The 27,594-nt window shown below is 34.6% G+C and overlaps 1 protein-coding gene, 1 long non-coding RNA gene and 2 pseudogenes across 3 annotated transcripts; 1 reads left to right on the forward strand and 3 right to left on the reverse strand.

Annotated features, from left to right (window-relative positions):
* The first annotated feature begins 1,114 nt into the window (after nucleotides 1–1,114).
* Nucleotides 1,115–5,669, forward strand: LOC146898214 (uncharacterized). Its single transcript, XR_015023863.1, has 3 exons — nucleotides 1,115–1,187; nucleotides 2,142–2,231; nucleotides 5,198–5,669. It is a non-coding gene; the product is annotated as an uncharacterized LOC146898214 (long non-coding RNA).
* LOC146898215 (pathogenesis-related thaumatin-like protein 3.5 pseudogene) lies at nucleotides 2,148–3,597 on the reverse strand (annotated as a pseudogene).
* A 1,441-nt stretch (nucleotides 5,670–7,110) lies between the features above and the next one.
* LOC146898216 (flavin-containing monooxygenase FMO GS-OX5-like) lies at nucleotides 7,111–11,521 on the reverse strand (annotated as a pseudogene). Its single transcript, XR_015023864.1, has 7 exons — nucleotides 10,955–11,521; nucleotides 9,246–9,327; nucleotides 8,522–8,672; nucleotides 8,345–8,427; nucleotides 8,084–8,219; nucleotides 7,798–7,971; nucleotides 7,111–7,434 (listed from the first exon to the last, which is right to left on the reverse strand). The product of XR_015023864.1 is annotated as a flavin-containing monooxygenase FMO GS-OX5-like (transcript).
* A 4,356-nt stretch (nucleotides 11,522–15,877) lies between these two features.
* LOC146898217 (flavin-containing monooxygenase FMO GS-OX5-like) lies at nucleotides 15,878–18,977 on the reverse strand. Its single transcript, XM_085738532.1, has 6 exons — nucleotides 18,262–18,977; nucleotides 17,463–17,615; nucleotides 17,268–17,350; nucleotides 17,008–17,143; nucleotides 16,752–16,925; nucleotides 15,878–16,255 (listed from the first exon to the last, which is right to left on the reverse strand). The coding sequence occupies exons 1-6, from the start codon at nucleotides 18,835–18,837 to the stop codon at nucleotides 16,082–16,084; spliced, it is 1,296 nt and encodes a 431-aa protein (XP_085594658.1). The 5' UTR covers nucleotides 18,838–18,977; the 3' UTR covers nucleotides 15,878–16,081.
* Between the last annotated feature and the right edge of the window lie 8,617 nt (nucleotides 18,978–27,594).

Consider the following 27,594-nt stretch of genomic DNA (forward strand, 5'->3'; position numbering starts at 1 on the left):
CTTAATACGCATATTTTTTTTAGTGTTCCAATAGAAATGGAGGAAGTATTCTTTAAGTGGCATAGTTTGTTTATTTAAATTTAAAAAGGGAAAATACATTCACCTCCCATGAGGTTTTTTTTAAATGACACATATACCTCCTCTATTTTGTCCCATGACACAAACCTCCCCTCCCGTTAGAAACCTCAAGTTGCGTCAAATGAAAATTAGAAACGTTGTCATATCTTTTTTCATGCCTTTCGTTATGGTTATAAACTTGATAAACCACTCAATGGTATAACTTATTAACATTTTGGGTATATTTTATTACATTTTGTATTATTATTATTATTTAGATACTTGCCTATTTTCATATATATTATATTTAAGAATTGAAAAAGCCATCAAAGACTTTCTCTTTACACACACCAACGTTCCCTTAACTATGAGCTTACTTTTCTATTTTTAAAACAATACAAGTATTGGCCTAAGAGAAATTGATTACAGGTTGGCCCAAATAAATTGAACACTGCAGGAACAAAAGGGTAGGAACCGTGAATCCTCAATCAAAAGGAAAAGGAAGACAAAAGGAATTTTTCATCTACCATCAAGTGGCTGCACATTAAGATGGCTCTTTCCAACAAGTACCTAAACTGGAGTACATCATATGAGAAGAGAAAAGCAACAGAGGTGGCACAATGAAGAATAGAAAAAGTTGTTTTGTTTTATACGGCAAGGAGAGACAAAGGGAGGTGATAATCCTTAATTAAGGGAATGAATTTGTCCTTTTCCAAACACAAGTGGGCTGTACACAATCAAAGAAAGCAAGTGGAAAAGAAAGAAAGGGCAGCGTAGAGACAAAAATAACATATGAGCCGGCTATTGGTGAAAAGAAACACAATTGGAAAGAGAGGCGGCAATAACAAACACAAGTGGAGAATTGCAACTTGAAGGATTCAAGTGCTGATGAGTCTATAAACAGTGGAACACAAGGTTTTGAAAGGAGACTACACCCACTTCACTTACTACACATACTTCACTTATTACATAATTAAAACTCTATAAATTAATAATGTCAGAATCGGAGAAATTTATTAATTTAGAGAGTTATTAATTTATCGATAAATTAATAATTATTAATTTAAAGAGTTTTGGGGATAGAAATTGAAGATTCAAATCTTGGAGCAAGAATTTTCCTTCCTTTTAGGGTTATTTCTTACTCTTAATTTCATGAATTCTATCTCTATTTTAGTGTTGTTTTTTATTATGGATAGCTAAATTAGTCTCTAGAGTTACCTTGTTATGTTCTAGTTTATTAATTATAATTTCTATTTCTATTCCAATCAAATTTGTTCTATTAATTTAATCAGATGATTAGGAATGATCAAACCTTTGCATGTTAACAATCAGTTAATTGATCAGCGATCGTACTGCAGTTAATTGGTGGACCAATAGAACAATTAAGACTAGAATTATTGCATGATCAAATCTTAATTTTAGTCTTCCAATCATTCAACTTTTTTACATTTAATGCTTTTCTTGAATTTGAACTCTTTGCATGATCAAACAAAGTGTTAATTTAGGAAAAAGAATATTAAATCACGAATGACCAAACGGATTAATAATTTTAGTAAAGGGATTGGTGATTGAATAAAAATAGGATTTTAATTAGAACTTGACATAAAGGAATCGAAACTTGCAAGTGAAACCGCGACCCTAAACCTCTCTCTATTGATTTACATCTTCGCATTTTTATCCTTCTTCGTCATTACTTTTTATTTGGTTACCGAAACATTCTACCAGTTGTTCGTCTAAATAATAAATTTATCTTAATTAGTTTGGTACTTGTCAATTAATCCCTGTGGATACGATAATCTTTTATACTACTTCTGCAATAGAGTACACTTGCTCTAAGCGTGTTTTATAACGCAACAAAACTGCAATCACACCTTTTCAGTTTCTCTTCTCATTGTTGTTGTAACTTCTCATATTTTTTCATTATCGATGTTTTTCGTCCATTGAAGCATTGGACAACATCTAAATCATTGGTTATAGTTACTTTTATACTCATCTTTGTTTGTTGCATTGGGTATCATTTCTTTCATCATTGATCTCATCCTTGCTCGTCATTTTTCATCTTACTGTCGTTTTCTGCAAATCAGTGGTGTTCTGTTCAATATTCTTTTTTGCTCGTCGTGGTTTTGGACTCACGTTTTCAACTCGCCGTTGTTTTCGTCCATTTCGTACTCATTGTGAGTTAAGTTACCTTCAATTTCATTCTATACATATAGTTGATATGTTTGTTTTGATTAATTTTGATAGGTTAATATGATCATCCGCCGTTTCAAATTCAGATTGTAATTAGATGACCTAATTATGATCATAAGCAAAAAAAACTAAATCAAGAACAAATCACAAGTAATATAAAATTCAATCATCATAAGACATAGTGTTTGATACTCTCTAAATTATAAACTGCGATACTGTAAATTTCCTAGAAAGCTTTAATTTGTGAACTTTGCTACCTGCATAATTCTGTTGCTAGAGATGTAATAACTAATTAATCTTGCTAGTAAAATATAAACTAATTGATTTTTTTGCATGGTTATTCAAGATGAAAAGTGGTAAGCCATAGCTTACCAAATTCACCACAAAAACACAATCAAAACAAAAGAAATAATAGCAGCAATCATAACATTGTTGGCTGTGAAGTTCACATGTCCCCTAGATATATCCATCTCCTCAGGCAATGGAGATTTCTCGTTCCCGGAATCGATTGAACTTGTTGGAGATTTCTCGTTCCGAGATTGGGTCGAACTTGAGATCAAACCTGAGGGACAAAAAGAGATGATATAATCAGTAGAATCACAAGTAAAAGTGCTTGTTCCATCATCATAAGCGTAGCTATAAGCGCGAGGACAAGCACTCTTGAAAAATTGCGAGTATGAACTTGGTTTGCATGTATCTGGAGAAGCGTAAGTGCCACTACAACAATATTGCGGATCCCCAAACGCTTCACATGCGCTTTTACACGCTACACCTCCGCCATTACTCATCACTTTCAACTCGGTTGGACACGCCGCGTTCAAATCCACCATGCAACCTGTTGTCATGCAGTTTCCGCCTCCAGTTCCTCTATGTGGTTCGATCATCATTGGGAGTTTGTAACCGTCCACGAGACTAACATCAAAGAAATCAAGTCCGTTTACACCATTAAGTGTAAACTCGGCTAATGTAGCTGGTGGTTGAGTGTTTCCTCCAGCGCATTCTATGGTGGAGGAAGCACAATCACCGGTAACACAGGAGAATTTTCGGGTGAAATCTTGAGAGCAGAGGGTACGGCCCCATATACGGCCTGACCACTTGGGGGGTACAACAAGGGCATTGGATTCACGTGGTTAGAGAGCAAAGCCGGTTGTAGAGAACGGTGTTGTTCCGGCGCCGGATAAAATTCCAGGCCAAATTGTGTAGTTACACTTGTTAACAATTGTGAATGTTGTTGCATAGGAACCAGTTAGGTATTGGAAGAGAATTAGGGTAACCAATGCGATGGTTGATTGAGTTGAAGCAACCATGATTGGAAAATTGGTAACAAAGATTTTACTGGGAATACCAACTTGATATAAAAGACTGTGTAATATGAGAATCATGGAAAACCAAGTTTATTAGTTAGAAAATTGGTAACAAAGATTTTTTTTATCAAATAGTTTATTAGTTAGAAATTTACCTCTCAACGTGAATAAATAAAAATTTCAAAGTTCGTACCTCTAACTTTACATATTACAATGTCTTTGTCGTTTGAGTTATGCTTGTGGATATAAAAGCTAATTAAACAATTCTAAAACAGATAATTTTTTAATATATAAGCAAGATGACTATCCACAAAGACTACGGACGGTGGCTTGAATTTCCGCGACCTCGAAGGTTTCAACCTTTCCATGTTGGGAAAGCAAGGATGGAAGTTTCTCACAAACTCTTCCTCTGTTCATAGTCCAAGCTATACATGGAGGAGTATATGGAGCACCATTCCACTTATATATGTGATGATGCGGTAGAAGATGAGATGCACCTTTTTTTTGGTTGTGCACATTCTCAAGAATGTTGGGTCACCACTAACTTATGGAGAAAAATTGAGCAAAAGTTGCTCTACCCGAGTTGTTATTCTCGATTTTTGCAGGTTTAACTGAAATAAAAAAATCACGTTTAATTTGTTGCACTTCTCTAGAGCATATGGAGCGCCCGTAACCAGGTTCTCTAGGAGCATTAAATATTGAATATTTCTGCATCTTGCAAGGCTGCAACCGATGCAGTCCAAGACTTTTGTTAGTGTACTCAGTCGTCCATCACTCTCAAGATCATACGTCTACACCACCGCCCATAATATCTTGGGAGAAACCTGCTCCAAAGTGGCTCAAGTGTAACATTCATTGTGCCCTTTTCATAGACAAAGATTGTTTTGGAGTTGGCTTTTGTTTCCGTGATAGAACGGGATATTTAGCGTATATGGAGTGTTTTTCTTATATTATGCCGGTTATCGAATGTGAGGCTACAACTCTCCTCATTGCTATGAATATAGCTGCTGTCAGAGGCTTTGAACACGTTGTGTATGAGAGCGATAATCAGTTTGTAGTTCATGTTATGCTTAGTTGTTGTATCAACAAAAATGAACTAGGTACTATTGTTACTAGTTGGATGTCATATCTCTCTAACCATGCTAGCTTTAAATTAGCTTTTATTCATAGGCAAGCTAATAGAGCCGCTCACAATCTTGCCAGAACGTTTGTATTTTAGTCTAGCTCAAGTATCGTTCTCTCCCCTCCTCATTGTATTGAAACTATTATTTTAAATGAAATGTTATGAGTTTACTTTCCTAAAAAAATCATATTAAACTTTATTTTTATTGTGAGATTAAATTAATTTGAATAACTGAACAAATAAAATACACATTTTATTTAACAAAAAATAAAATATTATTTAATTAATTATAATAAAACAATCACTTTAGCAAACAACTTCTCTCAAAAAAAAAAAAAAAAAAAAGCAAACAACTTGATGAGTGCATAATCAACGTCAATTACCTATCTAATTTATGCATGACACTAAAGAAACTTATTTTACAAAAAATCTAACGAAAACCCCCCAATTAGTGTAAATAGTATGTAGCTATGTCCACATTAGTTCCTCTTTACTTTTACTTTATCTCTGACATGTTTTGTAGAGAAAATGAGCAAAGGAATGAAGGTCAAGGCCCTATGCAAAAAGCTTAAAAGATTTCTATCAAGACACTAGCCTGACGAGAAGAATAAGTGGCACACGGCGAGTTCAATTCAGAAGCTCGTGTTCTGAAATAGGAGAATATTGGCCTGCAAAGGAAACAACTCGTTTCGTGAATGATTGCGGTTTATCTCCTACATGGCTGAGCTGGCAAAAATCCATTGGCGAAGTAACATTTGTTCGCCTAAAGAACCATGTACTCGCCCGAGAGTGCATAAACAAGGTGGAAACGTCGAAGACTTATAGATGCAGTTCGTTGATGCAACATCTTGTCATCTTCTCCAATTTGTTGTAAGTTATACGTATATGTATAACTAATTTATGTATGTGTTGAGATTAGTGTAATTGACTAGAAAAATAATGTAAATATACTTGGTCTGACCGCTGACGGGTTATATATAAATCATACTTTGTTATATCATTGTCTCTGTTTCTACACTTAATGATTTTTTGTCGTGCAATCAAATATTGATCTTTTGACTTAGGAAGAGCTAGACATGGACTTCCTTTATAAGGGAACATGGATAATGGCAGTTGTAAATGCTAGTTGTGAGACATCAGGTTAGATTTGCAATCACACACATGCACCGTCTGTTAGGCTAGATTTCAAAAATGTTATTTGAAGGGATTAAAGTGTTTTATAAGATTTCTTTTCCAATTTATACCAAAAGGTTTTATACTGTTTTAAGAACTAGTTTTCGTTGTGCAAGACATTCCAGAATTCCACATATTTCCTTATCTTAAATGTGGAATTTGATATATATATATATCATGATAGGAGGAACCATTCAACTACTCGGTAAAGGGTTATGGTTTAATAACTTATGATTATTCATTAAAAAATTAGTAGAACCATTGTAACTTGCATGAAAGGTTAGGTCCCCTCTCCACTTTTTAATAAAACTTGGGACATATGAACAATGACTCTAGTAATAAATATATGAACAATGACTCTAGTAATTCCAAGAACTCTTGGTTTTGTCGGAGGACTTCATGTCACTGCATACCTACTCATTAAGGCTCGAGAAAGAAGCGGCAAAAGATCCTATTCATTTAAGACACTCAATAACATCTAATCAATGTCAAGAGAATGTCTTCAAAGAGATGAATTTTCACCCCTTCTTCTTATCCTTATATATGGTGTTGCATACAAATCAGTGAATTCTGAAGATGTGGCGATTCTCCCTCATGTGTGAAGCACGTAGAAGCATGGATGACACGCATAGAAGCGGATTTCAGCAGCTTTTTGGGCTATACTCTAGGGTTTAGAAACAGCCTAAACACCTTGGTGAGTGAAATAATTGAATCTCTTGTTTAAAGGAAGAGGCAGAGAAAATGGTAGAAGTTAGCGTTTAGTGTTGAAGGCTAATTTGTATTTTTAGCATGTTTGGCTTAGCGTTTGGAGCAGGATTCTCGCTTCCCAATGTAGTGTTACCGTCAATTTTGTGAAGCTGAAAATCTCAGCTTTAAGCTAGATGTGCTTTTTTTCTCCCCCCACCGCTATTCCAAACACGCTAAAATTGTAGACTTGTAAATTTATCTAATCACCTCATTGGTCTCCAACATTCCCATTCTGTTACCTCATTGTAAAGATTGTTGTACACTCACCACCAAAAAGAAAAAGACTGTTGTACTTGTACCCTTGGCAGTAGTTCACTAAATGTAACAGAAAAGGAAGACAAAAAAAGTTCTTAACCAGTTTCACTATTGTATCTGTCTTCCATCATCTGGAGTTTACTCTAAAGAGTACTTTCTAAAAAAACAAATAAAAACATCTTCTCATGCATTTCAAGGGATTCAAACCAATCTTTTATATAAACTAAGGTTGAAATTATAATATATTAATGAACTAACAAATTATTTAAAAAATAATAATAAACATTTATTGTGGCTTTTGTAAAGAAAAAGTCAATACATGTAGAATAAAAGTCAACAAAATACTTCAAACTAGATTCTTGAGACAACCCAATGTAACAATCAGAATTAAACATTCAATATCTTTGCCTTTTAGGAAGCTGATCCACTCTGAATAATGGCATCCCAATAATTATCATCCCATTCATCTCTATACATTTCCTTCATTTCAATGAAATTCTGAAAGCACTCCAATAACATATTGTCCCTCCAATCTTCCAGCGGAGGCAGCCCAATTTGTTCAATCAGCCAATGTTTATAGTCAGCCTGACAGAGTGTTTTTATAAATCAATAGTTAAATTAAAAAAAAAATAACTATATACCTTTTTTTTTTTGAACGAAAACTATATACCTTATAGGCTTTACAAATGTCAAATTTATAATCGTGGATAAGTATATGAATGGCTCCATTAAACTCAACCAAGTATGTGTTTGGCCTGACGGCTAATTGGACGCAGCTACACGTTTAGTTAAAAGCTTGAATATCTAGCTTTAGTAAATCACCGTAAAAAATGTTTTGGGACGCAAGAAACAAGGTTTAAACGTGGAACCAAACACACCATTAGCCAATTAATTTCTTGATTAAAAAAAAAAAAACTATAATAAGTGGATAAAAACAGGAGCACATACCTGAAATGGACGAATTGAATGAGTGTAACTTTTGGGCAGTGCAATATCTTCCATGAATTGATAGAGATCTTTAACAGATTCCATCATTTCTTCTTCAGTAGGTAAAAGAACCTTACCAGATAAAACTCTTGCAACCCACTTGGCTTGTAACTCAATTACCATAAAAATAGTTTCCTGGTCAAGGTAATTTATAACTAACTTTAATGATTTCAATATAAATTTTCCTTCAAAGAAATAAACTATATAAATTTAAAATAAACATTTCAATATAAAAACTTGTATTAACTCTATATGTTAAGCCAATGAAAGATAGGTATGGAGCCAGTGAAGGAGGAAAAACGTGTTTGTATAGTGGCCCAACGCGATTATCTTCAATGGTTACTGTTCCATTTGTTTCTAGGAAAGGTATGTGGTATTTGTACCTGTCATATTATTAATTTATGTGCTCAAAATCATTAGCTATACATAGATATAATATCAAAAATTGAGCAGATGAAAATAAATAAATATATGTGGAAGGTGACAAAATATCAGAAATTCTTGGTACCCTGTACAATGGATTATGGCATCAGCATGAATAGAGAATCCATCTTCAAAGGCAACCAAGCCATCTTCATAGACACATTTAATCTAAAAAAATAAATAGAATGAAAATTATCAATAATACTAATACTATAGTAACAAAATACAGTAAGAAGCTACATCCATGACAAATTTTACATACCAAAGTATGGAAACATATTGCGAACATTTTCCAACTTCATACCCTTCCGTTGTGGATTCGGTTTTGTTGCAACGTGAACTTCCCTTGCTACTCCTGCAATATCTGTTGAGATGTCAAATGAACTAGGTCCTAGCCCAATTAAAATCACAACCTGTTAGGTAGTAATTACCAATTAATTTTCCAAACAAAAGAAAATAGGCTTCATTAAACAAGTTTTTATCTAATAATCAATTATATAGTTCTAGTGCAAACTGTCATTTTGGTCTCTAGAAGTGTAACATGTTGTAACACTGAACACTGACTCAAACAAAAACATAATTTAATCTTCGACTTTTTCTTCCATTAGTCACTTTGGCCTCTGACGTTAAGTCAGGGAAAAAAGATGATGTGTGCTAACGATGATGTGTTATCAGGGAGCAATTTGATAGAAAACCAAAAATAATGAACTTTCTCCTCACATCATCGTTTTTCACTTGCTTAACCTATCGTTAAAGTCAAAGACTAAAGACTAGTGTGCCAACGAGTTAGAGTGATTTTGTAAAAACAACACTCTATGTTCAGTTCAATCTTAATTGTCCAATTTTTTTTATTACTTAAACGCCAAAATCGATATCTAAATATTTTCTCCTACTTGCATTATTATCCATTGAAATAGTTCATCTTAGTTATTTCCAGTAATTTCAACTTATTAAATAGATCATAACCATTTGAAAATGTAATGTACCTAGTCTTTGAAAGAATGAGGAAGTCTATAGTTATGAGAATGCATTTGAAAACCAGGAAACTTTTCAATCCCAGGAACCACACTAAGGGGGATGTATTGGATTAGGATTCTAAGGGATTTTAAAAGACTTTTTAATTATGAAAAAGTCTTGTAGTATTCAATCAAGACTCTTTGCAATTTAAAAAAAGTCTTGTGGTATTCAATCAATTCTTTGTCATTTTAAAAAAGTCTTGAGGTATTCAATCATGACTTTTCATCATTTAAAAAAAGTCTCATGGTATTCAAAATCATTCAAATTTCAAAGGATTGTTTAATAAATTAGATTTTGATGGATTTTGTGAGATTTTCTAATGAAATTTTAACAAAAAAAAGTCTTTCATGAAGACATAAGATTTCTTGGGATTGTTTTTCCTTGAAAGTTTTTACTATCTCTTTCTTATCCCTTCTTCCTTCCCTCTCTCCTCTCTTTTCTCCCTCCCTCTCTCTCTCTCTCTCTCTCTCTCTCTCTCTCTCTCTCTCTCTCTCTCTCTCTCTCTCTCTCTCTCTCTCTCCTCTCTTTCCTCCCTTCTCTCCCTCCTCTCTTCCCCCTCTCTCTATCTCTCATAAAAAAAAAATAAAAAACTAGACTTTTGATCCGTGCGACGCACGGTTCTTGTCGATTATAATAGAGACCAATAAATAATCTTTGACCCGTAAGATGATGGTTCGATCAATAAACGCAAATTAGATTATTAGAGATACAATATTACAATCAAATTTGTCTTACTATGTCCGTCAATAACACTTGAATCTTATCAAATTTTAAATTTTAGTTTTGAAAAACTAATCAATTAAAGACTGTTTATTTATTTTATCACAATATATTATTGGGGCATTATCTTCTCATTTTTTTTAAATTATAAAGAAAATAGATAAAATGAATACAATATTATATTGTTGCACGGGTCAATTTTATTTATTACTTTTATAGTTAAACATCAAAAATTGACTTGTAATAATTGTTTTAAATTTCTACTAACATGAAAAACAAAGTCACTTCAATTAATAGAATTTCTAAATTACACGTATAGCTCTAAAAAGAATAATTGCACTTTGATATTTACTAAAAGTAATAATATATTTTTCCAACTAAATACATATCATATCTGCATGGAAATTAGGGTATTTTTTGTAAACGTATTAGATAAGTGTACGACAACTTGTAAAAAAAAAAGTCTACAAAAATAATAGATATATACAAATGATGACACAACAGGATAGGAATGAAAAGCTCATCAGTTAGGAGAAATGCATTTTAGAGAGAATTTGTTAGGTTAAATTGGTGCACTGAATTTTAGATGCAATTTGTTTGGTTAAATTGCTGCTAACCAAATACAGCAAATTGGAGGAAAAAATTAGGTTAAGTTGCTGCAAACCTAATAAAATTAATAAATAAGGATAATAGTATGTATTCAAAATATTATGACATTCAAAATAATCATTTTTTTTCAATTAGTCCTTAAAATTTATAAAATATTTTGAAATCTTATAAATCCATAAAATCCTTTAAAATCCTTTAAAATCTTATGATGTAAATCCATTGAAATCCAAATTGAAAATCCTGATTGTCTTTTAAAATCATGAAAGTCATTAAAATCCTACAAAATCTTTTAAAATCTTTGAGATTTTTTTAAGCAAAAATTGTCCTTCAAAATCCTAATCCAATACACCCCCTAAGTCTTGGTTCTACAAAATGACCTGAACAAACAACAACCGCTTCAAAAACTTCTCGACTCACTGAGTCACCTCCCAGAGACTCAACCATCCATTCGTTTTCTTTCCTCTCAACTTTCACCACCTCCGTTTCAAATCGGGTCAACTCATCAATCCCAAACTCACCTGCAAATTCTTCCAAAAAACGAAGCATTTCTTCATGACCCGGAAACGTTCTCGGATCACAGGATTCTCGCTTGGACAAAGGGTAATCTAAGAATCCCATGATTTGCCTTGGAAGATTTGTACGTAAAGAGTGGTAGACACTGCTGTGAACTGTTTCTCTGGTTGGGTCTATACTAAGAGGATCGGAGTCTGTTTTTGGAGTGTATATCCAGGTTCCTCCGACGCGGTTGTTCTTCTCGAAAACGACGACGTTGTGGCCTTCCTGTTGTAGCTCCTTGGCGGCAACCATACCGGAGACTCCGGCACCGATCACTGCAACTTTAACCATTAAGACAAGATTGTTTTAGTCAAAGCTCAGAGACACTGTTTTATCACGTTTTTAACATAACATATTGTAATGAAGTGATTAAGGGAATAAACAAGTGATCCACTTTGTCATACTCATAGTTAGGTGGGATTCTACAAGTGGGCCCTACTTTAAAAAATATTCAAAAACTTTTTAACATTAATTAAGGTCTTTTTTTTTTAATAACATTAATTAAGGTCTTGTTCGGGTGATTTTTGGTTTGTCATATACATACTAGAAGTTCATTTTTCATCTCTCACAAATATTCATGGATGTGTGATCAATCTCAATGAATGATTAAAGATTGAATTACAAAATTGTTTGTTAACACTCTATTGCATAGGTAATTGAAACTCTGCTTCTACAAAATATAACTTTTATTAATACTATTAATTTATCTTAAAATAAAAAATTACATTGAGTGTAATTATATATAAAGGATAATTTAATAAGAGTTTTGCTAGAACACACCTACTAATTTTATGAATGTGTCTTTTAACAAGTTATCACTAAAAAGTGGATAATTACGGCTTAAGGTGTGAGTTGCTAAAAGACACTTTCATAAAAACTAAAAGGTGTCTTCTAACAAAACTCGTTTAATAATAGTTACATATATTTTAGATAGATTTATTATCTCAATAACTTTTATTAATAGACACTTTCATAAAAACTAAAAGGTGTCTTCTAACAAAACTCGTTTAATAATAGTTACATATATTTTAGATAGATTTATTATCTCAATAACTTTTATTAATACGCGTATAGATATGGAGAGCTTTTCCATACAAAGAATGAAGAGATAAGGAGAAAGAGGGTCTCCTTGCCTAAGACCACGAGTTGTCTTAAAAGTGGGCATCTTATTTCCATTCCAAAGAATTGAAAAAGAAGAAGTAACACAATGCATGATGAGTTTGATTGTTGATGGAGGAAGCCAAAGTCGTTGAGGCAATCCTTAAGAAAGTCCCAATTGACGTTGTCGAAGGCTTTCTCTAGATAAGCTTGAAAGCAACATCACCCTTCCTCTTCTTGAACTTCCGCATGTCATGTACAATTTATTGTAAAATAATAGCATTGTCAGAAGTCCCTCTACTTGGAAGAAAACTGCTTTGGTAGGGACCAATAATGGTCTCAATGAGGGGGCAGAGGCGGTTAACAAGGACTTTGGTAATGATGAATTAAAAAGGATGAATTAATATATTTTAAATTAGGTGATATACGAACTCGTGACGTAGAATCATATAAATGGATTTTTTATTTACATTTTATTAATTAAATTAAAAATTAATAATTTCTGAAGTTAAAATTACTCTCAAAATTTTGAAGTCCACACTAAAGAAAGCACAGGAAAAAAAGAAGTACATTTCCTACTTACTCACCAAGATTCTAAAATTTTCACCCATATAGATGCTCAACTATGCTGAACTACAAGATTTCTGTATGTTACATCTATACGTACATGTGTATGGATTATAGAAATATGCAAGGACGAATCCAAAAAATTTAGAATTCTCTTATTCTCTCAACACGTTTTGCTCATTTCCAACTGAAATTTCAAAATTATCCATGCTAGTGTTAAATCTGTGTGAGTTAACTCACGCGTTGCGTGCTGTTTTAAAGGCAGGCAAAACCTCATTTCCTCATTTCCCATTTAAAATCTCCAATATCTCTCTCAAATCACCAAATCCAAAATTCCTTCAAGTTCAAATCAAACAACACTCCAATAACAAGTAAGTTTTCATAATCAAACATCATTAACCTTTTTACTTTTATATGTTTCTATGAAAGGCCAAGGATGGAAAAACATTGTTGATGTGGAAGGAAGAAGAGGAGAGAGTGAGGAGGAGAGAATGTGAGAAATGGTGAAGGTTGGAAGAATATTTATCGGGGAATTGTAAAACATAGGTTTTAACTACACTTAATGCAGTCAAAAAAACGTGTAAAACCTTGTAAAAACCCGTTAAATCCATTAAAAAACCTTGACCACCGTCCAAAAAAACTTGTTCTTTGTTCATAATCATCGGCCAACTTGTGTGAGTTAACTCACGCCACCGGCCAAAGGTGCGTGAGTTAAGTCACGCTACCGTTCAAAGGTGCGTGAGTTAACTCACGTTACATGCATGGGGTACGTGAGGTGTGTGAGTTAACTCACACAACGTGAGTTAACTCATGCAGACGTATTATAGTCTTTTCAGTTGGGAATGAGCATTTTTGGTTGGGTAAAGAGCTGAATCCAAAATTTTATTATGTAGAGTCAAGTTCATATCATACAAATTTATAAAAAAAAAAAAATTATATATAAATGTGTAAGCAATAAAAATTCATATAAGTTCTATTTATAATTGCTCACAAATGTAGGTATTTTATTGATCAAATATTTTTCCATTTCTAACATATTAAAAAATATATTAGTAATTAAATTTTTTTTTTTGCCAACACTGTCAATCACATGTCCTTTTCAACAAATATTAGTAGTTTGAAGTATTTTTTTGTGGTGTCTGGTGTTCGAACCCTGAACCTTGCATATATTATACATCGTTATTACTAACTGAGTTAATCTCACGGAGACAGTAGTTTAGAGTATAATAGTAGTCTTTTAGCAACTGTTACTAACCAATATCTTAAGAGCGTTGATTAAGGATTCCATAAAAAAAAAAAAAAAATTATCTTGAAAATACCTTAACGCTTTCACTTTTTTATACCAAGTTACTTTGTCTGGTTTCATAAATTCAAGCAACTAGAACCCGGGCTAATTGATCATGACATTATACATGATAATCATTTATGTTTGTCGTGATGTACAATATATTCTAACATGTGTGTTAGAACATTTATTTCTTATATGAAATTGTTACAATCTTATTAAGAATTCTACTTTTTCACAAAATATATCAAATAGTCATCCTTTTTATACATTTTTTAATAAAGTTTGAAAAACATGATTTTAGAAACATATTTGCTTCTTTAAAAAAAAAAAAAAAAAAAAACATATTTGCTGTTTTTTTTTTTTTTTGGTAGACTATATATTTGCTGCACTTACATAAATCACCACTTGCATTGTATCAAAAAAAAATCACCACTTGCATAGTTTTGGAATAATACAACCCACTAATATTCTCATTCTTAGTTACATCATTGTAAATACTGTTGTACACTTTGCAGTAGATCACTGAATCATGTAAAAAAAAAAAAAAACTATAACTAATCGTAATCAATAAAAGGAAGACATTTTGCGGTTGTCCAGGTGCGAGCATGGGTGAATTTTTTGTGGCTTAGGCTTATAACATTTTGCGAGGCTTTACGATGGGGCAGGAGGATAATCATTGGTCTCGGCTGTGGAATTTGAGAACGCCGGAAAGCTTCAAGTTATGCGCGATTGTCCGTTAGCAAAGGTTGTTTGGGTGAGTATGGTTACAGCAAGGTATTGGGAGGTTTTTTTTTTCAATTGTGATTTGCAACAGTGGATATATCTTAATATGACTATGGCAATGGATGAAGGGGAGAATTCATATTGGATGAGATTTTGGGCAACAGCATGCTATTCTTTATGGTTTTGGAGGAATAAGCTTGTACATGATGATACTTTTGTTATGCCTATCAACCCGTGCACAGAGATTAAAAGGAAAATTCATCATTACAATGTTGTTGCTAGTATGGTTGTAGTTAATACTAGGCACATGACCATGATTAAGGAGATTAGGTGGATGCCTCCAAACATGGGTTGGATTTGGCTAAATACGGATGGCGCTTCTCAGCAAGGAATGGTAGCGGGTTGTGGTGGAGTTTTTCGAGGCGAGAACGGAGAGTGGATTTGTGGTTTTTCGAAGGGGTTGGGAGCTTGTAGTGCATATGTTGCAGAGCTTTGGGGGGTGTTTGAAGGTTTGAAGTTGGCTAGATTGCGTGGTTTTCATAAAGTGGAGCTCGATATTGATTCTTCGGTAGTAGCTTCGACACTCGCTTTAGGGGAAGGAGGAAATGTGGATGGTTGGAGCTTATTGCAAAATATTAGAAGATTATTGGAGTTGGAGTGGGAGATCAAGATTCGACATTCGTATCGTGAAGCAAACAAATGTGCTGATGCGTTAGCGAATATGGCATGTGATGGAGGTTATTCTTTGATGTTATATGAGCATTGTCCTGCTCAAATTAATTTGTTATTTTTAGCTGACTCTATTGGTACTTCGACTCCGCATTTTGTTAAGCGGTAGTTCTCTCTTTTTTCCGGGCTAAGGCCCTCTTGTTATCCAAAAATAAATAAAAAATAAAAGGAAGACAAAAAAATTATTAACCAATTTCTCTACTGTATCGGTCTTTCATCATCTGAACTCTGAAGTTTACTCTAAAGAGTACTTTCTAAATTAGATTGCATCAATTTTCCTTTCTAAAAAAACAAATAAATACAACTTCTGCATTTCAAGAGATTCAAACCAAATCTTTATTTATGTGAACTAAGGTTGAAATTATTGTATATTACAGAACTAACAAATCTTTATTTATGTTTTTTGTAAAGGAAAAGTTAATACATGATCAAGAAAAGTCAACCAAATACTTCAAATTATATTCTTGAGACAACCCAATGTAACAATCAGCATTAAACATTCAAAATCTTTGCCTTTTAAGAAGCAGATCCATTCTGAATGATGGCATCCCAATAGTTATCATCCCATTCATCTCTATACATTTCATTCATTTCGATGACCTTCTTAAAACACTCCATCAACATATCGTCCCTCCAATCTTCTAATGGAGGCAACCCAATCTGTGCCACTAGCCATTGTTTGTAGTCAGCCTGACAGAGTAATTTTATAAGTAAATAGTTAAACTCGGGCAAATTTATAATCGGATACAAGTTATAGAGTGAATAGACAAATTGATCGTTAAAGTTATAAGCACCGGTCAAAACAATCTCTAGATTGTACGAATTGGTAAATACATATTTGAAATAGTAAAGTTTCCTTTAAAACATTCTCTAGTAACTTGTATCGTTAGAGACTCCGATGTGACACGTTAATATGCGGTCTTTTGACGTTGATCATACATCAATGCAAAACACCAAATACTAATTTGCCTATGAAATGTATGTCACCTGGAGACTAATTTCCTAGTAATTGCATTGGTTAGAGAAATGCTTAAATAGAACCTTTAACAATTGAACAATGCTTATTTGAAAAGTTCGTTTTGCAAATTCAAAATCAAACATAATATCAAAGCCTATCTTAAATCTGTTAATTGAGAAAAATTATCAAATGAAATGTATAGTGAGGAAGAAAAACAAATGCACACACCTGAAACGGACGTATCGAATGTGTGTAATGCTTGGGCAACGCATTTTCCTCCATAATGCGATATATGTCTTTAACAGATTGCATCATTTCTTCTTCAGTAGGTAAAAGAATCTTACCAGATAAAACTCTTGCAACCCACTTGGCTTGTAACTCAATTACAATAAAAATCGTTTCCTGGCCACGGCAAGTCTTAATCAATTATTCAATAAACTATATAACTTTAAAATAACTTTTTCATTAAAAAAATTGTATTAACTCGAAATGTTAAACCAATGAAAGAGAGCCATGGAGCCAGCGAAGGAGGAAAAACATGTTTGTATAGTGGCCCAACGCGATTATCTTCAATCGTTACTATTCCATTAGTTTCGAGGAAAGGAATGCGGTATTTGTACCTGTTACAATATTTGTTTATATGCCTCAAAATGATTAATTTCATAGATATAATATCAATTAAAAATTTATCAGATAAAAGAAAAAATATGTTGAAGGTGAGAAAATGTCAGAAATTCCTAGTACCCTGTACAGTGAATTATGGCATCTGCATAAGTAGAGAATCCATCTTCAAAGGCAACCAAGCCATCTTCATATATACATTTAATCTAAAATAAAATTAAACAGGGCGAGAATTATCAGCAGTATTATACTGTTAACAAAGCAATATCTAAGTATATGGAAATATTTATTATGAGACAGAGTGAATTTTTAACATACCACAGTATGGAAACATATATTGCGAACATTTTCCAACTTCATACCCTTCAATAGTGGATTCGGTTTTGTTGCAACATGAACTTCCTTTGCAACTCCTGCAATATCTTTTGAGATGTCAAACGAACTAGGTCCTAGCCCAATTAAAATCACAACCTGTAGGTAGTAATTACCAATTAATTTTCCAAACAAAATAGGCATTAAACAAGTTTTTCTCTAATAATCAATTAAATAGTTCTAGCGCAAACCATCATTTTGGTCTCTGGAAGTGTAACTCTCGTTGTCACACTGATCACTGATTCAAACAAAAACACAATTTAATCTTTGACGTTAAGTCAGTGACAAAAGACGATGTGTACTAATGAGAAGGACATATAGACTTTTGATGTGTTATCAGGGAGCAATTTGATAGAAAACCAAAAATAATGAACTTTCTCCTATGAATGGTTTAGTAGAGTCGGTAAAATTGGTCCATGAGAACACACATCAACATTAATACACATCATCGTTTGTCATTTGCTTAACCTCATTCGTTAACGCCAGAGACTAAAATGATTAACACATGGAACAATCCTGAATTAAATCGTGTTTTCATGTGAGTCAAGACTAGTGTGACAACGAGTCACCGTGATTTTGTAAAAACAACACTCTATGTTATGTAGTCCGTACAATCTTATAATTGTCCAATTTTTTAATTACTTAAATGCCAAAATCTATATCTAAATATTTTCACCTACTTGCATTGATATCCATTTATTTCCAATGATTTCAAAGTTTTCAAATTTGGAAAAATTTGATGTACCTGATCTTTGAAAGAATGAGGAAGTCTATAATTATGAGAATGCATTTGAAACCCACGAAAGTTTTCAATACCAGGAACCAAAGCATGTCTTGGTTCTACAAAATGACCAGAACACACAACAACCGCTTCAAACACTTCTTGACTCACTGAGTCACCTCCCCTAGACTCAACCACCCAGTCCTTCCCTTTCCTCTCAACTTTCACCACCTCTGTTTCAAATCGGGTCAACTCATGAATCCCAAATTCACCTGCAAAATCCTCCAGAAAACGAAGCACTTCTTCATGACCCGGAAACGTTCTTGGATCACAGGATTCTCGCTTGGACAAAGGGTAATCTAAGAATCCCATGATTTGCCTTGGAAGATTGGTGCGCAGAGACTGGTAGACACTGCTGTGAACTGTTTCTCGTGTTGGGTCAATGCTAAGAGGATCGGAGTCTGTTTTTGGGTCGTATATCCAGGTTCCTCCGACGCGGTTGTTCTTCTCGAAAACGACGACGTTGTGGCCTTCCTGTTGTAGCTCCTTGGCGGCGACGAGGCCGGAGACTCCGGCGCCGATCACTGCAACTTTAACCATCGTGATTAGTTGACAAGCAAAGCGTTTCCACCTGCAAATTTAGTAATAGTTACACACATTTTAGATAAATTTATTATCCCGATAACTTTTCTTAATACGCATATTTTTTTTAAGTGTTTCTATCGAAATGGAGGAAGTATTCTTGTAAGTGGCATAGTTTGTTTATTTAAATTCAAAAAGGGAAAAATACATTCATCTCCCATGAGGTTTTTTTAAATGACACAGATACCTTCTCTATTTTGTCCCATGACACAAACTTTCCCTCCTGTTAGAAACCTTATGTTGCGTCAAATAAAAATTAGAAACGATGTCATGTCTTTTCTCATTCCTTTCACTCTGGTTATAAACTGCAAACACACTTTTTCGGTTTCTCTTCTCATTGTTGTTGTAACTTCTCATATATTTTTTCATTATCAATGCTTTTCTTCCATTGAAGCATTGGACAACATCTAAATCATTGGGTATAGTTGCTTTCATACACATCCTTGTTTGTTGCATTGTGTATCCTTTCTTTAATCATCGATCTCATCCTTGCTCACCGTTTTTCATCTTATTGTCGTTTTCTGCAAATTAGTGGTGTTTTGCTCAATATTCTTTTCCGCTCGTAGTGGTTTTGGACTCACGTTTTTAGCTCGCCGCTGCTTTCGTCCATTTCGTACTCATTGTGAGTTAGGTTACCATCAATCTTCATTCTATACATATAGTTGATATGTTTGTTTTGATTAATTTTAATAGATTAATACGATCATCCACCGTTTCAAATTCAGATTGTAATTAGATGACCTAATAAGTTCATATTGTAATTTAAATTGTAGTGATTCTTTGACTAACTCTATCATATGATGTGTGATGTGTTTATTCATTTGGTGTGTTTCTTTTGTTGCCACTTCTCTTGCCATGACTAATTGACGCCTCATATTCACTCACTTTTTCTTTCAGGTTTTGGTGATAAAAAATGTTGAATAATGAATGTGATAAACCTAACCCAGAATGTGTGCATTTGCTGGTACACTTTTATGGAGTAGGCAACATATATTTATGTGAAGTGTTCACGTATGCACTCAACAAAAGAGACTTTTACATATTTTTCGATGGTTCCATTCGTATATTGTATGTGACAGGACAAGAATATATATATATATATATATATATATATATATATATATATATATATATATATATATAAGGCAGGATCCGTTGACACCAGGTGTAAGTCTAAAGATTTACACCAAATCTCAACCGTTATAATTATTTGATCTAACGGCTCATATTATGTTAACAATAAATGAAAGGAAAACACATTAAGATGTTCCTTCAAAAAAAACACATTAAGATGCTAGTAGGAGATTATCACTATATGAGATACACCTTGATTTATTATTAATTATTTCTCTCTCGTTAAAATCTAAGGCTGATGACTTTTCTAAGTTGTCTTTTTGATCATAGAATAAAAGTAGTTGGCATATTGTCCTCACCTTTTCGATACTAGTTTAATGATTCTGTCCTTTTGATTTTATTATGGACATGATTTTCACCCATTTTCAAACTTTTATTTCTATTTTTATGTTGTTTTTCTGTAACAAAATTAAAAATAACCATTCAATTTTTTTTTACGGAGTAAAGATGGTTTTTTTTTAAACAATGAATGAAAACATTTGTACAAAAATAATTTGCAGTGATCGATAATGAAGGACATGGCAATAGCACAAAGAAGTGTAACTTCATGTTTTGAGAAGAAAGAGAAAGTAATCAATAATAATTAATAACAAATCAAAGCCGTTGGATCAAATAATTATAACGGTTATATATATATATATATATATATATATATATATATATATATATATATATATATATATATATATATATATATATATATATGGGGAATGCTAATGCACACCTACTCAAAAATTAGAAGGTGTGCATTAGCATGATACACCTTTTCACATATTCCAAAAATACCCACATTTTCTTATTAAAAATAAATTAAACTAATGGGTAATTGTGTAACTTTGCATTTACTTAGTTTTTTATTTAGGCACATCTATCCGTATTCTTCTTTTCCTCCATGCCACATCATCATCATCATCATGCTCACTTTGTGTCAAAGCTGCTCGTGCTCATTTCCAGACTGTAGCAGGTCTTCAACCATGCACATATTAGACTTGAATGGAAAGTAAAAATGGAATTCATTTGGGAGGAAAAGGAGGCATTATATGTTAAGTTATGGTGAAGTTGTAAAATAACCTGACAACATTTAATCAAAGAAAAAATTGTACATTTGAAAAAGAAAAGAAAAGAGAAGAAAAAGAAAGAGAAAAATCAAAAAGAGAATAAGTTGTCAAGGTTATAAGTTTGATTGTTAAGCACCAAAGGTTTTAATTCTTGGTAGGGAAGTACATGGATTTCAAGTTGTGATACAAAAAAAAATGTTCCTCTTTGATAGGCTTTCTGATCAATTGCCCCACATATGACATTTCTTTTGTAGCCCAGCCAAGTTATAACCCTTGCAAGACCTTTTGATCCATGCTTTTATGCTTTTTGAGACGATATTTGGATGGACACCTAACTTAAATAGGATGTTAGCATGATTGTTGGATGTGTGTTCATTACCTCATTCATTGTCATCATTATATTGCATTTACTTTCAAAGAAGTGTGTTAGGTGTGGTTCATAGATAAATATGTTTATATTTTGAAGTTTATGATGTATAGTTTGTGCTTAGGACATTTTTCGCATTCTTAGTTTGAATCTAGAGTAGCGGAGGACCTCATGCTTATCCACGTGATCATATTTGAATCACCATTTGTTTAGTTTTGTTTTGAATTGTTTGACACCATGTTGAAAACCTTGTCCAAAGCCTTGTTAGTTTCCTTTTCAATTGATTTGTTTGAGGACAAACAAAAAGCCAAGTTGGGGAGAGTTTGATAAGTGTTTAAAAGTGATATATTTCGCATAGGAGTTTAGGCGTTTTAGTGACTTGTTTTGCAAGATTCTCTATGGAAAACTCCAAATATTGTGTTAATATGTCATTTATGCTTTTGAGCCTTAGTCTACCCTTTTTGTGCAGGAAATTACAAGCAAGGAGCAAGAAATGTCAAAGTTCAAAGAAGCTACGCCATTAGCGTGTCCTACGCTATTGGCGTGATGAAGAAATGCCAAAGGTCAGAGGGATACGCCATTAGCGCACCTGGGGCGTGGATCTGGAGCACTCTTGAAGAGTACGCTAATAGCGTATTCTGAGCTATTAGCGTACAATGTCCAGAGAGCTACGCTATATGCGTACCTGGAGCGTGGAAGCAGAAGCTGGGTTTGAAGAGCTACGCTATTAGCGTATTTCACGCTATTAGCGTAAATGCTCCAGAGAGCCACGCTATTAGCGTGGCTGGAGCGTAGCAGCAGGGCAAGAACAACGTGGCAGGCTCCCATTGGCCAAATTATAGGCCGCCTTACCACGCTATTAGCGTGAGTTGCGCTATTAGCGCAGGTGCAAAAACACAGGCCATTTAAATAGCATTTTTACCTCTCTTTTAGGTATTCACTATTCCATTGAAAACATTTTACACATTTCTAGAGAGAGGTTAGAGCTATTTCATAGAGAGAAACACAAAGCAAGTGATTAAGGAGTAGATTCAACCCTAGATTCATTGAGACATCAAGGATCTTGGCATGGAATCTTCATCTTTCCTTCATTCCTTGCATTAGTTTACATGTCTATATGTAACTATCACCTTCTTTGTAGTATTGAGGTAACTATCAAGCTATTATGTAATCTTTTGATCTTTTAATATATAAGGTTCTAGCTTAATGATTCAATATTGTTGTTATTCTTGCTTTTAATGCTTTCAAAGAGATTCAAGATGATTTGGACACAAACTCTTGAATCTAGAACTAGAATAACAATCTATCTTATGTTATATCACTCTTGACAAGTTTGTAAACCTTGGATAATTACTTTTAATCAAGATTTTAATGCTTTCGGATACTTAATAAGGCTGGACACGGTCGATTAAGTTATCCGATCGACTTTGTTATCGTTTAAGGAATTTGGACACGAATGTTTAAACGCTAACTTGGAAATAACGATGTCGCTTTGGACACGAAGGATATTGTAGAAATGATTGTGATAATATTGGTTATAAAGCTAGAGTCTGTTAATCGATCGAGAGATTGCTGCTGTTATGCTTGCTCGTTATCTTATACCGCAAGCGAAATAGTTCGATCCCCTCTCGTTTTTACTTTAGTGTCAAACATGGATATAGTGTTACACACAAACAAATTATATCCAAACCCTTAATGTGAACGATTGTGTAAATGCTTATGATTAAACGTAACTCCCTGTGGAAACGATCCTATATATACTCACGTGTACATAGTTATATGACGTGTAGGAAAAATCTTACATCAAAATGGCGCCGTTGCCGGGGAGTAACGGAAATTTTTATCATAAGTATTGAAACAATTTTGTCATGTTAAGTCAATTTTGCACAAAATTCTTTCATGCATATACTTATACACATATATCATTCATTATTTTTTTATGCTAACCACCTGGTATAGTCTTGGTGAACTTTGTTTATGCGAGGTACCGTTGATAAAGAAGACCTACAATTTGATCCTGAAATTGAGAAAACTGCTAGGTTACTTAGAAAGCAAGCAAAGGAAGCTAGGAGATTAGCCAGGCTGGCTCAGCCGGAATCTTTACTTTTTATTCCTTCTCCGTCAGGTTCGGTGCATACTATATCACTAGGTGATTCTTCATCACATTCTTCTGCACATTCATCTCCGAGGAGTGATCCAGAAGTAGTCATGGCTAATGAAGATGAGAATGCTCTACCTATGTGGGTTAGTCCGAGGAGGCTAGCTAATCTTGGCAACCGTAATGCCAAATCTTTTGAGCTGAAGTCTGGGTTGATAAACTTGATAACTCATAACCAGTTTACCGGTATGGATCATGAGGATCCATATAGACATCTTACCAACTTCTATGTTACCGCCGGTACACTTGGTATGAAGGAAGATGAGGAAGAGGGTGTGTTTGTGCAATTGTTTCCTCATTCTTTGATCGGGAAGGCTAAGGAGTGGTATCTTGATCAACCAACTTCTTTGATGGAAAATTGGGGTGAGCTAGAGAAAGCATTTCAAGAAAGGTTCTTTCCGGAGGATAGGCATCTTGAGGCTAAAACTTCAATTACAACTTTTGCTCAAGGCCAAAGTGAGACTCTTTGTGAAGCTTGGGAGCGCTATAAATCATTGCTAAGGAATTGTCCAAAGCATGGTTTTGATAGCCAAATGCAACTATATCTTTTTCGTCAAGGGCTACAAGACATGTCCAAGACGATGCTAGATGCAAGTGCTGGAGGTTCTATTGCTTTGAAAAACCCAGCTGAAGCTGTCAAAATCATTAATCAAATGGCTCTCAACACAAGAAAATCCTCTCACAACCGGAATCCTAATCAAAGGAAAGTCGGTATTCTGGAACTAGAAGCAAATGATGCGGTCTTAGCTCAAAATAAGCTCCTCACTCAACAAATAGAAGCTATGCAAAAGGAGATGAGAGCTATGCCTAAACAAATTCTTGAATCTCTTAAGCAAGAAGGAGGAACCGCTCAAGTCAATACTTGTGGACTTTGTACGGGGGATCATCCAACCGGCTATTGTCCCGAACCCGGTTCTTTTGAAGGGGAAGAGGTCAACTATGTGGGAAACCAACAAAGGCCTAACCAATCACAACAAGCCGGAACCTCACAACAAAATCCGGGTACTTCCAATTTTCAAGGAAGGTATCCGGCCAACCAAAACCAACAAAGACCTTGGAGAACACCGTACAACAATAACTATCAATATCCACCATCAAACTACTACCAACAACCTTACCAACAACCATTCAATAATCAATACCAAAATCCACCACCAAATAACCCCCAACAACCGAATAATTCCCAAAGCACCGAGGAGGTCTTGAAACAATTCATGCAAGTGTCCATGGCTAACCAGAAAAACACCGACGCGTCCATCAAAGGCCTTGAAACGCAAGTTGGTCAGTTAGCTCAACAAATGGCTCAAGGTCCTCCGCAAGGTGGAGCTTTCACCGCTAACACTCAACCAAATCCTAAGGAGCACCACAAGGCATAGCAGTCAAAAGCTATAGCTACAAGGAGTGGGAGAGTAGTAGGTATAGGGGTAGGTGATGATATTGTTGTTGAAAAGAAGGATGATAAAGTTGTCAATGAAGAGGAGTTCGAGGAGGATAGTGTAGAGATAGAGGAGGAAGTGTATATAAAAAATAAAGAAGCATTAGTTGAAAAAGAAAAAAATCAAAAAAGAGATCTAGTGGTACAAGAGGAGATGGAGAGGAAGAATAAAGATGTGGGGAAAGATAAAGGGAAGAAACAAGTAGTTGAGAAGCAAGAGGTGGCTCAACGCTTACCATACCCACATGCTCCATCGAAGAAAGACAAAGAGCGGCAATACGCAAGGTTTCTTGAACTCTTCAAGAAGTTGCAAATTGATATACCATTCTCGGAAGCCTTGGAGCAAATGCCGGTCTATGCAAAGTTCATGAAAGATATCCTTTCCAAGAAAAGAAGAATCAACGATGAAGAGACGATCCAAATCGATGCTAATTGTAGTGCTATTATTCAAAGAACGTTGCCTAAGAAAGAGCAAGATCCGGGAAGAGTCACTCTACCGGTAGCTATTGGCACAACACGTGTAGGTAAAGCACTACTTGATCTTGGATCAAGCATCAATCTCATGCCTTTGTCCGTTGCCAAAAGAGTTGGTGACCTTTGTATAAAGCGGACTAGGATGATGTTGCAATTGGCCGACAAATCCTTTGCAAAACCACTAGGTATGGCCGAAGATGTTCTTGTAAAAGTGGACAAATTTATTTTTCCGGCTGATTTTGTGGTTATGGATGTCGAAGAAGATGAGGATGTGCCTATCTTAATGGGAAGGAATTTCATGCAAACGGCTCGGATGATGATTGATCTTGATGATAATATTATGAAGGTCAAGGTAAATGATGAAGAGGTTACCTTCAACATCCGAGAAGCTTTGAAGTACTCGAAAGACAAGGGTGCATGTTTCAAAATGGATGCAACCGAAGAAGTCATCTTGACTACTCGGAAGCAAATGCACAATAGAACACCCCTTGAGAGTGCTTTGGTGGACGCACTCAATGCTATTGATGAAGACGAAGCAAGTGCCATTGAAGAGTGTTTGAAGGAGCTAGATTCCTTGAAGGAGGTTCTTCCTAATCAAGCCATACTAGAAGATTTGAAAGAAGAATCCAAGGAAGAAGCCAAAGTTGATGACACCAAGGTAGAATTAAAAGTTTTACCATCTAATTTGAAATATGTTTTTCTTGAGAAAGATAGTACAAAACCGGTGATCATTAGTAGCTCCTTGTCCATCGATGAAGAAACAAAGTTGGTAGAGGTTCTCAAGGCCAACAAGGAAGCAATAGGGTGGAAGCTATCCGACTTGAAAGGGATAAGTCCATCTTATTGTATGCACAAGATCATGATGGAAGAAAACTTTAAACCGGTAGCACAACCGCAACGCCGCTTGAATCCAAACAGGAAAGAGGTGGTGCGAAAGGAAGTAGTAAAGTTACTTGAAGCCGGCATGATCTATCCTATCTCGGATAGTGCTTGGGTAAGCCCGATTCAAGTAGTTCCCAAGAAAGGAGGAATGACGGTGATCACTAATGATAAAGATGAGTTGATCCCAACTAGAACCGTCACCGGATGGAGAATGTGTATAGATTATAGAAGACTCAATCAAGCAACAAGGAAGGATCACTTTCCCTTGCCCTTCATGGATCAAATGCTTGAAAGACTCTCCGGTCAATCCTTTTATTGCTTCCTAGATGGTTACTCCGGTTACAATCAAATCGCCATGAATCCAGATGATCATGAGAAGACGGCTTTCACTTGCCCCTTTGGTATTTTTGCTTATCGAAGAATGCCATTTGGCTTGTGTAATGCACCCGCAACTTTTCAACGGTGTGTTCAAGCAATCTTCTCCAAACTTATTGGAAAATGCATGGAGGTGTTCATGGATGATTTCTCGGTTTTCGGTTCGTCATTTGATACATGTTTGAATAGCTTGGATACCGTGCTGAAGCGGTGTATTGAAACTAGCTTGGTGCTCAATTGGGAGAAATGTCACTTCATGGTTACCGAGGGTATTGTCCTTGGTCATAAGATTTCTGCTAAGGGTATTGAGGTAGACCAAGCAAAGGTTGATGTCATAGGAAAGCTTCCTCCACCGGTAAATGTCAAAGGTGTGCGGAGTTTTCTTGGTCATGCCGGTTTCTACCGGAGATTCATCAAAGACTTCTCAAAGATTGCAAAGCCTATGAGCAACTTGCTCAACAAAGATAAGTCTTTTGTTTTTGATAATGAATGTCTTGATGCATTTGAATCTTTAAAAGAAAAGTTGACCACCGCACCAATAATCATTGCTCCTAATTGGGATTTAAATTTTGAATTAATGTGTGATGCAAGTGATTATGCTGTTGGTGCGGTCTTGGGTCAACGTAAGGATAAAATTTTTCATGCTATTCACTATGCAAGTAAGGTTTTAAATGAGGCACAAATCAATTATGCCACAACTGAAAAAGAGTTACTTGCAATAGTTTATGCAATGGAGAAATTTCGTTCTTACTTTGTAGGTTCCAAAATTGTTGTTTACACTGACCATGCAGCTATCAAGTATCTCCTTACTAAGTCCGACTCAAAGCCAAGG

This window comes from Medicago sativa, chromosome 8, assembly GCF_051527215.1.
Source record: "Medicago sativa cultivar Bolivia chromosome 8, Bolivia_mono, whole genome shotgun sequence".
Lineage (NCBI taxonomy): Eukaryota > Viridiplantae > Streptophyta > Magnoliopsida > Fabales > Fabaceae > Medicago > Medicago sativa.